General features: G+C 39.2%; 1 protein-coding gene across 3 annotated transcripts in view; it reads right to left on the bottom strand.

Moving 5' to 3' along the window:
* Positions 1-1,053: 1,053 nt before the first annotated feature.
* DIS3L (DIS3 like exosome 3'-5' exoribonuclease) overlaps positions 1,054-12,849 on the bottom strand; it is a 28,667-nt gene continuing 16,871 nt past the window's right edge. For 2 of the 3 annotated variants that reach the window (XM_037010033.2, XM_073212037.1), the window contains 10 exons: positions 11,092-11,261; positions 9,849-10,010; positions 7,940-8,187; positions 7,283-7,375; positions 5,141-5,674; positions 3,657-3,811; positions 3,382-3,560; positions 2,005-2,150; positions 1,484-1,658; positions 1,054-1,400 (listed from right to left, as the gene is read on the bottom strand). In XM_037010033.2, the coding sequence (XP_036865928.2) occupies positions 1,092-1,400; positions 1,484-1,658; positions 2,005-2,150; positions 3,382-3,560; positions 3,657-3,811; positions 5,141-5,674; positions 7,283-7,375; positions 7,940-8,187; positions 9,849-10,010; positions 11,092-11,261 (2,171 nt within the window). In that variant the 3' untranslated portion in view covers positions 1,054-1,091. The remainder of the gene's footprint in view (positions 1,401-1,483; positions 1,659-2,004; positions 2,151-3,381; positions 3,561-3,656; positions 3,812-5,140; positions 5,675-7,282; positions 7,376-7,939; positions 8,188-9,848; positions 10,011-11,091; positions 11,262-12,849) is intronic. The other variant, XM_037010034.2, reaches the window with a different exon arrangement.

Raw genomic sequence — 12,849 nt, 5'->3', positions numbered from 1 at the left:
TGGGAGAGGGAAAGACAAATCTAGTTTTACAAACTGATGGGAAGTTTGCTTTCTGTGAGGACTGGTAGGGTGGTGGTGCTAAAGTGGCTTCTAGCCATGAAGCTGGGACAGGCAGGCATCTTGTTCTCTTCAGGCTTTCAGAGTTCAGGTAGGGATGGAGAGTGTCAACAGGGTTGGTTGAAAGGCCAGGAAGGTGAGCACAAGAACATATGGGTGGGAGCGTAATGGGGGCTCTGTAGGCTTGCGGGGACTGGCATAGTGAAGGGCCATGAGGTGCTAAGCCTGAGGATTGTGGCTTATTGCTGCCAGTACAGATCAGCTAGAAAATGGAGCCCAGTCTCTTAAAATGCTGTCAGTGCCTAAAGAAACTGCTTCCTCTGAATGGCCTATTCTGGCTTTTACCCACCTTTACAAATTGAATTTTGGAGGATATGACCAAGAGAAGTTATTTTTTTAGTGGTAGGATTTGCTGGCAAAATAACAAGTCTCCAACAAGAGCAAAGCCCATGCAACTCACCATGTGAGGAGTGCTCAGCAAAAAAGTGGAGAGGGATGCTGGGGAGAAGAGACCTTACCTGTGTGCCCCAGCCCACTCCCTGTACCCAGTCCCCATCTGCTGCTGGGGACAGCAGGAGAGGCTTAAGTCAAATATGAAATAGGGCTTTTAGAATGAATAGGTGGACAGGCCTAAGTCATCTGAAAGTGACTGAAAAGTTAATCTGACAGGTGTCAGAGGGGGTCCTGTGACACAAATGGCCCAGTGTAGCAATTATTAGAAAAATTAACTTTGAAACTCCTGTTTGAGACAAGCTAACAAAAATTAATTGTGGGTTTATTAAAAAGACTGGCAACCTGACTTGACCAGCAGTCATCACTGTTCATTTCTGAAAAATCAACTTCCATAGTGACCTAATTGCATGTATTTAATGCAACTTTAATTAATAACGAGTAAATATTTCACATGTGAAATACCTACCCAGTCCCAATTATCTAGAACTTTGGGTGACACCGATAATTAGATGTTAATGTTGAAAAGAAGGTAAAACATTCACATAAGACAAAAGCCCTTTTAATGAAGTAAAAAGTGTACTTCACACTCCATAACTGTTTGAGACATCTAGGAGAGCCAGGTCCCTTATTTCCTCTAGAAGAGTATAAAGGCTTCTTCCCTTTGTTTGGCAGTATTTTTGGTCGTCTTCCTGAATGACGTTTACTTTGACTTCTTGGGCAAGCTGAGCCTCCTCCACAGATCTCGTCACTTCTTTCACTAAGTCATTCTTTAGCAAGAGGGAACTCTGACGAAAAAGGTCTGTATCTGGCATCATGTATGGTTTGTTTCTTATTATCTCAAGCCTGATTGTATCAGAGTGACAACGTGAGGCCTGTACAGATATTCTCACCTGTCAGGAGAAAATGCGTATTACTAAATCACTTCCTTTGTTCTTTACATTGGAAGCAGTACTTAATGTAAATACAGACTTACTGTTACGTGATCAAACAAATGGAATGTAACAGATTCCCCTCCTGTTGTGGTAGAGGTGATTTTGTTTTGAAATCGTTGAAGGGATCCTGATTTCCATTCAGAACAGCTATCTGGGCCACATGAGATCACCAGACCATCTTTATTTTTTAGATAAGCAGCACCTTTAATCCCAAACCTGCCAGAATAAAAATCCAGAGATCTTGTGTTCTTAGTGTGCAGATCTTATATATTTATCTAGAATGCTAGTTTTTCTTACAAATTAAAAACTTCTGATTTACCTCCACTGAGTAAATACTTCACTGAGCAGATAAACAAAATATTTTGTTAAATAAGTAAAATCCTATCTGAAGACTGAAACAGATGTACTACATTCCAGCCATATTTTATACTTAGTTATATATTACATTATGTATATATAGTAACTACAAAAAGTTACTAAAATAAATCATAAATGAGGTAATACACTGTGTTCTACACTTTCAGCTTAGGATTTCCAAGCTATTATGTTAGATGTAACATACCTTGGTATAAATACGAGCACACCATTTGTCCTAATGGAATAAATAACCCCATCAGATATGCAACGCTCCTCAGTTTCTGGGTCTTTGTCTTTAAAGTACATGCACTGGAAGAGCTCAGTAGACTGCTTCTGGGAATTCTGTGCTGCCTGCAAGAAGCACAACCCCAGCATTATGACAGACTTCCCTGATGTTTCCAGGAGAAATGTGGGATTCATTCCCACAGAAAGAACATCTTTAAAAGGGTAGATTCTAGGAAACTATTAATATGAATATTTCCTATCATGAATTAAATCAATTTTTGTGGGAACCTAATCATCCAGTATCATTCCCTCAAAAATGTCTTAGAAAATCAATTTTTAAAGAAAGTCTGTGACTTAGAACCTATTTATAATAGTTCATTTATGTATGGGAAAAGTATCATATCTATGTCTTACTTTTACTTTCAAGTCCGTCCTACCAAAATGTTGGTGCAAGTATAAATACTAGTATTCTGGCGGGCAATTTAATAGTATGTATCAAGGTTTTATTTGTGCACATGTTTTGACTCAGGAATTCATTATTACCTGGAATTTAGGCAATAATCTGAGAAGTCTGTAAAAGTGTATACACAAGGATAGTTGTAAACTGGACTGCCTAGAACAGTGCTGCCCAACCACTTTTTGCAATGACAGAAATGTTCTATATCTACACTGCCCCATAGGTAGTAGCTACTAGTCACACCTCTATTGAGCATGTGAAATGGTGGCTAGTGTAACTGAGAAATTAAGTTTTACTTAAAAATGTTTTTAAATTTACACAGCCAACATGGCAAGTGGCTATAATGCATAGAACAGAACCAGAACATTGGATACAGAAAATTATATTGAACATTTATGTAGTTTCCAATTTTCTGTATCACCATAGTTCCGTGCTGTGCAATATTGTAGACACTAGCAACAACATGAAATAGAATACAAAGCAGCTTCTAAATGATGTAACTATATTGACATGGTTTGCTACCAACAGATATATTAAGTGAAAAATACAGATTTGACACAGGTATGGTATGTTATTTTTATAAATAAAAAACATTGTCTAGAATTGTTGATGGTTATTTTTGGGTGGTAAAAAAGATGATCTTTTACATTTCTACATTTTGAGGAAAATATCTAACCTAATGTTAAATCTTCCAAATTGACACTAAACTACTTCAGAAGATTTATAAATGGTTTGAGAGCTACCCAACAAACTTTGTAATTTTTCATGTTATTTCACTGGTTACAAAATTTTATAATTTAATATGCTAGAATATATGGTATTTCATTCCACTACCCAGTAAAACTGATATTCTCTTAGTAAAAGAGGTGATGGGGAAGAGAATTAAAAATCCCATCTTACTCGGTTTCTGTTGTTGATGTGTCTGCATAATTCCTCAAGGTCTTTGTTGCTGAGCAAACCTTCCTTAATTTCCATTTTCTTATCTTTTGAAATAGCTGCCATTAGCAACCGGTGTACTATAATATCTGAGTATCTTCTTATTGGAGAAGTAAAGTGAGTATATTTATCTAATGCAAGACCTTCAAAAAGAAATCAAAAGGTTGAAGTAAAAAAATACACCTTTTAAACAACTTCCTCAAGGCTAGGGCCACACAAAGGAAAATTTTATCATTCACCGTAATGATGGAATTCTTCCTCTGTGAACGATCCAGTGGAGAAATACAGTGCATTAGACATGGCCTGCGTAGCCATAGATCTAAGCAACCTGTTCACAATGGGATCGTTGGGGTCATTCGCATTATCCAGAGAATCAGCCAGAGTTTTATTGGACCTGAAAAACAATGGAAAAACTTGTACTTAGTCCTCAGCAATAATTTACAAGTCAATACTGAGGGAACCCTTCACTCATCAGGCTGAATACTTTCATCTGCCAATAAAATTTATTTTGGACACATTTCAGAAGCAAGTCTCTTCAATTGCAGAAATCTAGTATAAACAAAGAAAGTGTCAGAATTTACATTTCCTAAGTAGTAACGTGCTGTTACCTACAAGGTTAAGTTAATGCTTGGCACACAGCAGGTAGACAAATATTTGTTGAATTTCTAACATCCTATATACCTTAAACATCCTGTATAGGTCAAATAACGGACTTTTTCTTTTTTTAAAATATTTATTGAGCCAGAGGAGATTAAAAAACTGAACTAAACTGAGATGTACAAGTAAAAGAAACAATTATTTTTCTTAAAGAGAAAGAAGAGCCCTTCTATTTACTCTGCAATAATTATAAAGAACCCAGAAAATACAAAATTATATTAAAAATTAAATTTATAATACAGTATATTATTCAGATCTGTTTTGTAGAGAAGAGGGGGAGGAAAAAGATGGGAGAAATGAGGAGAAAGGGAAGATGGAGAAAAATGAAAAGAGGCGTGGTATGAGAGTGGGTACTGATGGGAGCCTTCAAGTTTGACAGACTTGAATCCCGGCTCTGCCCTGACCAGCCCTTAAATTATAGGCAAGTTACTTAACCTCTCCAGATTTAATTTATCCATCTGTAAAATAAGAATGATTTTTTTTGTCTGGAGGCTCCTACTACATGTGCCTGGCACACATTCAGACTCAGACACCAAACCAAGAAAAATACTATCCTCCTAAAGATGAAGGCAAAAATAACTATTTTGATAAATATATTTCAATTGAAATAAATATTTTCCTAGTTCAAGCAAAATACTGAAAAATTCCTTTTTATACATAGTTTTTAACAGGGTAAATCTTTTATACTGGCGGTGGGGAAGGTGTATGTATTTGCCGTTGGTATGTCTTAGGATACTGACAGATATGCTACATTTTAAAAGTATTGAAATAAACAGGATTACTTCTTGGTATTTGCCTAAAGGGTAGATGAAGTTCAATCAAGGTTAACAGGTTCTTTACTTCTGTATTATAAACTGTAGATGGTCAAAATGATGCCTAAATAAACTTATTTTAATTTTAAGTCTACCTACATTATATATATTATATATTAAATGAGAGCCAGTAAGTTTTCTATTTTTGGTTAAAGATAGGGCGGTCACATTTTAAGAACTACTGTAAGATAAATAAATGCATACAGCACTTATTTTCCTGCCTTCCGTTAGTCTGTGCCCCAAAAAAGAGTTACCGTGTATCTATAAAGAAGCCTTTTGCTTTAGCACATTCTCGCAGTTCAGAAAAAAACTCCTGGTGTGGAGGAGGGTGTCGGCGCAGCAAAGCCTGATGGGGGAGGCTCTCCCAGATCTTCTTGGCCACCCAGTGGTTGGCCAGGATCATGCACTCGGCCACCGTCTCATGGACTTCCAGAGGCTGCTTGGGGATGAGGTCATGGATGTTCTTCTGCTCATCCAGCTGCACACGGACCTCTACTCCTTCCAGCTCCAGGGCGCCGCACCGGTCTCGTTTAGCGCGGACGTGGCGTGCTATGTCGGTCAACTTTCCAATTGCCCACACCAACTCCTCTAGCTTGGCTTGTCTGCTTTTCTCACCCAAGTCTCTGAATTCTGGAAAATCATGAACGATGCTGAAGTTTCCATCCAGTAATTCCTGGGCTGCTTCATAGCACAGCTTGTATGCTGACTGAACAATGGTTCTGCCATACCACACTTTCTTGATTTCATAGGAGGTTTTATCCAATTCCCACATGACACTTACAGCATACCTACAAAACCAGTAACACCGACGTCATTATTCAGTTCTTCCATTTTTGAAGCAAGCAGAACTAGACCCTAAATGTAACTTGAAGGAAATGACATAGCTACAGGTTTTTGGTCCAACGTCTCAATCCAAATAATCTGCCACTAAATCAAAAATACTTAAAACAACAGCCAGGCGAGGTTCTGTTGAGCTCTGAGCCAATCTGAAATGAGTTCACATTTAATGTTATAGACGCTCCCTGACAGTCTCTGTTTTGACTAGAATAGTGAGTGTAGCATTGATAAAGTCAAGTCTACTGTGCTCACTAGTAAAGAAGAGCAAAGCTTTTCAAATCCCATAGATTCCACTCAACTATGACATCAGTCTTTATGATAGGTTAATTAGCAAAAAGTTCATTTAGTAAATAACTACTTTGCCCCCAAATCTATTTAGAAACATGTACAACAGTTACAACGCATAGAAAGGGCTAATTTTAATAATATGTAAAGAGCTCTTATAACTCAACTATTAATAGATCAAGAACTAAAAAAAAAATGGGAAAGGTACAAGAAATTGTTCACAGAAAAGGATATATAAATGACTGTTAAACATACAAAAATGCTTAACTCATAGTAGGAAAAATGCTAATTAAAGCCACTTTAAGATACCATTTTCATCTATCAAATTGGCAAAGATTGAAAAAATACAACATATTATGTTGGCAAGACTATCAGGAAACAAGCATTCTCGTACACTGATGGCGGGAATGTAATTGATGTGACCTCTGTGGAGTGCAATTTGATTATCTAAACACAAACACATACACTCTTTGACACAAAAATTCCACTTCTAGATATGTATCTTCCAGATACACCATACTTCTAAAAATGTGATTTATGTTCCAAGTAATTCAGTACAGTTTTATTTGTAATAGCAAAAGACTAGAAATAATCCAAATTTCCATTGACAAGCAACTGTTATGAATATGGAATGAACTCTCATGGTTAAGCAAAAAAACAAGGTGCTTTACAGTATATATATATATATATATATATATATATATATATATATATATATATATATATATATATAGTGCCACCATTTGTGTAGAAAAGAAATCCATGTCTGTATTTCTCTGTTATTACATCTAGGAAAACGTGAGAAATTGGTAACTAAGGGAAAGAGGGCAGGAGAGAACTGTGCACTAAATATCTTTTGAAACCTACGAACTTTTAACTATATGGTTTTATTAACCATTCAAAGATAGACATAAACTTAACTACAATAAATAAACAAAAAAACTTCCTAAGTTCATGATCCTCATACAAAACACCCTCAACCAGGGAATACATGTGAACAAAGCTGTGCACATTTGCTCCCAGGCTTTAATGATGAAAAAAAACAACAACAGAGGGAGAAGCAGCCTCACAGCTACAGAGAGAGAAGAGGAGAGGAGAGGAAGGGAAGGTTGGAGAAACGAAGCCGCCTCGAAATAAATGCTGCAGAGGAGCGTGGGGGGCAGAGGGGAAAGCAGGGGTGGGTGGAGGCAGGAAGAGCCCGTTAGAATGAACGGGAGAGGGGCCAGAAGCAAGAAAGAGCGCAGGCACCACAGACAAAAACTGAACAAACTCACCTATCAACGCCCCCCAGGAGGGAGCACAAATCAGCGCTGAGGACGGAGGGTAGCATGTCATAGCGACGATCTGCTAAGTAATAAGTGGTGGCCCTGTGGATGACACATAGGCAGGTGGGTGACCTTCAGCCGCACGAGGCAGAACTGCCGGCGGCATGGGCTGCAGTGAGGTACACGGCCAACATCGCAGCACAAATTCCCCGAGGCTGTTGCTTTTTCATAAAGTGCAGCAGACTGGGTAATAAAGCTATTCCCCTGTTCCTACTTTTCTAAGTGATACTGCTTTAGGCTGAATATCCTCCACTGATATAAAAAAGAAAGAAAGAATGACATGAATCTTAGCTGTATGAGAAAAATTAGAGTGCAATGATCCAGTATTTTATATAAAAGACTCTATCACTACATGAAAAATTTAACCCTTTTCAATATAGAAGGAAGTGAGGAGTGGAAAGGTTCTGTTAGAAAAGTAAAGGTAAATTGATCAAGGTACTATTTTTCTAAAGAAAAAGGGGAAGGGGACCTCAGTCTTTTTTTCTGGAACGGATTCTCAGAATTACACAGAATTTTGAAATCTTTTTTTTGAAAATATGAAACTAGCATATAGTTACATAGTATGTTATAGTCACACATAATCATAGTGATTTCAAATAACACTACCTTGTTCTAGCTTCAATATCAATGTACGAATCTGGCGCCACAAAGTGTGTTACATCTGCAATGTGGACCCCAAGTTCCAGGTTGCCATTATTTAAGGTTCTGACTGAGAGTGTGTCATCCACATCTTCACATCCTTCGGGGTCAATGCTGAATACCAGATGGGTTTTCCTCAAGTCTTTACGATCTCGTTCCTCTTCAGGACTCACCTTCCAGGGACACTCTGGTGTGTTTACTGGCATCTCACACATCTGCACATCAAGAAGCCAAATATTCAGCAATTTACACCCCAAAAATTTCCTGTTAAAATATATTCTCTAACATTCTCAGTGCACCCTCATAGAAATCCCATTGACTCCCCCATTAACTTTTGAATTAACCTATTTACTGCTTTTGGTCAATAATTATGTATTCGGTGCCTAGCTGGTATGAGTCAGGAACTGTGCTGGGCTCTGGAAAGTCCGGAGGCAGCAGGAGAGATGCAGTCCCTGCCCTTGAGGACCCTGTACTCTGAAAGGAAATGTCCCACAACTTTAACCAGTCTCTTTAGTTACATAGGGCTGGAGTGATAAAAAACAGATGGCTTTTTAAAGAGTTCAACATCTGCCCCATTTTCAAATAATCTATTTGTTTATATGTAGTTGAGCTTGTAATTCAAGTCAAGCTCTGAAAAAAATCCAACATGTCCCAAATATTAAAAGCTCAGTCCTTAAAGATAATTTAAGCAGGACCAATCTAGGCAGGCATTTTCTCTCCATTATTACCTGTTTAAGCCATCAATTTGTAGTTAAGTAGGCTAACGGGGAACAGAGAATTCTAGTTCTGTGAAGTCCAATCCATCCTTTATTTTATTCTAACATTTTCACTAAGAGCTGTCAAAGCAAATCAACAAATAATTTCCAGAATAATGTTTAACATAAAAATTTAATGTGAAATATTCTAAAATATTTTACTATTATAGCTACTGCTCTGTCAAAAACTATAATGAAAATAAGAACACCCATATGCTCTTGATAGCAATGCAAACGGGTCCAATTTTTCTGGAGAACGATCTGCCAATACATAATAAAAGTTATTTAAATTTTTTATGCCCTTTGACTTGGTAATCGCACTTTAAGGATTACATTCCAAGGAATATTTTTTTTAAAAAGAGCAATATTTATTAAAATGTTTGAAGTAGCATTTTTTTAACACTGAAAAATTAAACAGGCCAAATGCCTAACAATCAAGGAATGCTTAGGCAAAATAGAGTACATCAATATACAGTAATTTGCCGTAACTATTAAAAATAAGTAGGTTATGTCAATATATGGAAATAATTTTAAGTGAAAGAATAAAATAGTATGCGCACACCATGAATATAGTTATGCAAGAATATAAACAAGATTCATGAGGATTTTAAAAGATCATAAAGTGATGGAAATAGCTAATGTTTTATGTTCATGGCATTTCTGTTTTCTGTAAAGGTTATAAAAACTGTTTTGTAATGAGCATAATTTTTTGACCCTTGGGTCAGAGATGTATGGAATCCAAGGAGCTGCCCCCTGCAGCTTTATGCAGGCCTCCGGTTGAATGACTGTGACAGGGAGTGGAGCCCAGCTGGGTCTGCAGCTAGGTATCCTTGCAGTTGCTGGGGATGGATATATACTGCCTCTAAGACAATGACATATCATTTTTACGCACAGTTGGAAAACGTAAAAATTTGAGAGCTATGAGCCTGTACTTGAAGCTGACTTCAGTCCGGTCTATACACAGACAGAAGAGGAGTGAGATTTTTCCATTGTCCAGCCTTAGACAGTGGGTTGTCCCACAGTGCACAGTTTTCTTCCTAATGATGAATCAAACTGCAAAAGCAAAAAGAAAAGGTACAAAATGTCCTTCAACCAGACCAACAGACTCGGGGAAGTCTGACCTGAGCTTCGGAGAAAGGGATGACTGAAATGCTGTTTTCCACGAGGATGGTTGCAATTTCCCCTTCCAGATCTCCTATTCTTCCTAAAACGCGCACAAAATGTCCATTTGGATACACAGATGTCGACTCCCAGGAATCGATGCGCACAACCACCCTGAAGTCCTGCACAAAAGGAGAAAAGACCCACGAGCCCAGCACCAGGAGTTTAGTGGGTCAGTTAGAAGCACCAAACAAAAAGAGACAACAGCATCAAGCTTCAAAGAGAGTGGCCAATTTGCAAACAGTGCTTTGGGTACTGTTTCGGTTCTTCCTGTGGTACTAAATTGCCAGGTGGTACGTAAATTGCCGGTGCTTTGAGAGGAGGTGTTACCTCTTTACATCCAATTCGTGGGCTAGAAACTAGTCTGTTGAAGAAAGCGAACTGTAACACTAAGAAAAACCCAATTGTGCACAACCCAAATTAAGTTTCAAAACAAAAATCTCCAACTTTTTGTGTGTGGGAGTTATTTTCTGATGTCTTTGAAGTTACTTTCTAATTTCTTAAGATATCTTTTCGTGGGGAAGAAGGTATCAGTGTGAACTGAACCCTACTGCCCCCCAAATTCCAGTAAACCATGGATATGGAATGCAATAGGTATAAGTGGCCTCAGAGAACCTGCATAAGGCTTCAAGATGTAAAGGTACACAGTGACTAGGTAGGTTACTGGCTGGGGACATCCTGCTTCCACGTCTCATTTACAAACTGCAAAACACCAGGCAAATCAAATCAGAGCAAGGCTTGCACTCTGCAACAGTAAAGGTTGATTACTAACTTTCTGGTTTAGGTCTTCTCTCCACTGCTATATCCTTTATGGATAATCGATGCTGTGAAGTACCACTATATCATCCCTACAGGGCAGCGCGATCGTATTTCTATATCGCTGGCTGAAAGAAAGCTTGTTAGTGTTGGCAAAGTGTATCAATTGAAAGTTTCTGTGTTGGACAGTTAGATAATGTATGTTCTCTCTAGTTGTCCTACACAGCTCTTTCTAGGCTGGTTTCTCTCTGGCCTTCATTTATTAACCAAGGACTACTTAATAGATGGCTGTATATATTTAGAACTCTTTAAAAAACAGGATTTCAGAGTGCCAGATGCCATCAATAACTCAGGCCTTCTTATGCTAAGGAATTAACTGTGGTTCCCGGTAATGCAGGAAGGCTGGCAAAAGCAGGGGGACAACAGCGGAAACACAATGGCAGCTACCTGGAGGGCTTCTGCTTGCTGAGTGCTGATTCGGATTTTGGGAATTCTGTAATCCCAAGGGGTAACTAGGATTTTCTGAGCATTTTTTCCCTGGGATTGGACCTCTTCTCTGGATGGAAATGTCACCACATAATCCCGCCAGTTCTTCTGAAGGATGCCCACCACTCTGCCTTTAGGAAAACAAAACAAAGCCTTAACTGGTGAGATGTTCCCTGTCTGGACTCAGACTAGTTCAGAAATGAGGAAGAAAACAGGAACCACAACATCCCAGTTTTTCAAGCACACCCACACAAACCACGCAAGCAAAAGAGATGCTTAAATATTTGCCTTCCTAGCCTTTTATTAGGAACATGGAGAATTTTGTCAAGATAATTTTTTTGTAACATTGTCAGTATGCCCTTTCTTCTGTGAGGCCTACTGTGGCATTGAGAATCCATGAGTCACACTTCCTCTTTCACCCTTACCTTATTAATCTCAGGTTTAGGTATACTGGGAAAAGTCAATGATTTTTACTTTTTTTAACCCATGCCCTCTACTGTGCAAGTTCACTGTCTTTCTTGCGTTGTCCCAGCAGCCACAATCATTTGGTCCAACATTATACAAAGAAAAGTATGCAAAACATAATAAGTCTGATATACAACACCTTGAAACATCACTGACTGCACTGCAGTCAAGAAAAAACAAACTTTAATAGTTAAGAGTGCTACCTTTTATTTTCACAAATGTACACTGAACCCCTACTAGGTAGGAGGCCCTGTTCTAGGTACATCAAATATAGCGCAACAAAGTCCTTGATTTCTTGGTTAAGTTAGCATTCTAGTATGGGTGCCTGTGGGGGTGGAAACAGACAATACAAATACACATATGAGAGGTAGTAATGGCTGTCAAGAAAGATGCAAAGTAGGGTACAATGACCAAGAGTAATGAAGGATCAGAAGTAGCAGCTACTTTAAACAGTGACATTGGAATGGAGACTTGAAGTGAGGAAAGGAGGCATGACAGCGTTTGGAAACAGCGTGTTTCTGGTGGCGGAAACGACAAAGTTGGTCAGCGTGGCAGGAGTGGGGTGATGAAGAGGGCATGACAGAAGGCAGCCCGAGCTGCTGGGGCCACATAGGCCACAGGAGAAGTTTGGGTTTTATCCTGAGAGAAATGGGAAGCAGCCACTGGCAGACACTTGACAGGACCCAAAGACTTTTAAAAGGATCATCGCGGCTCCTGTGTGAAGACCGTCTGGGAACAAGGGTGGGAGCAGGGAGACCAGCGAGGAGGCCGTTGGGATAATCTTACCAAAAGGTTCTAGGGGCCGAAGCAGGGGGGAGGTGGTGGCGTGTGGGAGTGGCTGGTGTGTGCAAGAAGTTGCAGATAATTCCAAGGTCGTTGGGTTGACCAACTGTCAGAATGAACTTGCCATTTATTGAGATAAATGGGGAACACCCAGGAAGAAGCAGGTTTGGGGATGAAGACAGGAGTTATTAGGCATGTGAAGTTTGAGATGTCCACTAGCCACTCAGGGGAAGATGCCAAATGGACAAATGAGTAGATAAAACTGGAGGCTGAGGAAGGAGTGGGCTGAGCAATAAAGCAGAGGACTGAACGGGATCTCCTAGGGAGAAAGTTCAGAGAAAGAGATGCAGAGGAGCACCGGGGTGTCCAAGGGCACCACAGATGGGGGGCCAGCAAAGGAACTGGGTGAGAAGGTGCAACCGGCAGGGAGGAAAACCCAGAAGCCAAAGGTGACGCAGTCGTCTGCTGGCC

Source organism: Manis javanica, chromosome 8, assembly GCF_040802235.1.
Source record: "Manis javanica isolate MJ-LG chromosome 8, MJ_LKY, whole genome shotgun sequence".
Lineage (NCBI taxonomy): Eukaryota > Metazoa > Chordata > Mammalia > Pholidota > Manidae > Manis > Manis javanica.
Note: the sequence above shows the minus strand (reverse complement) of the source record. Positions and strands in the feature narration are given on the sequence as shown.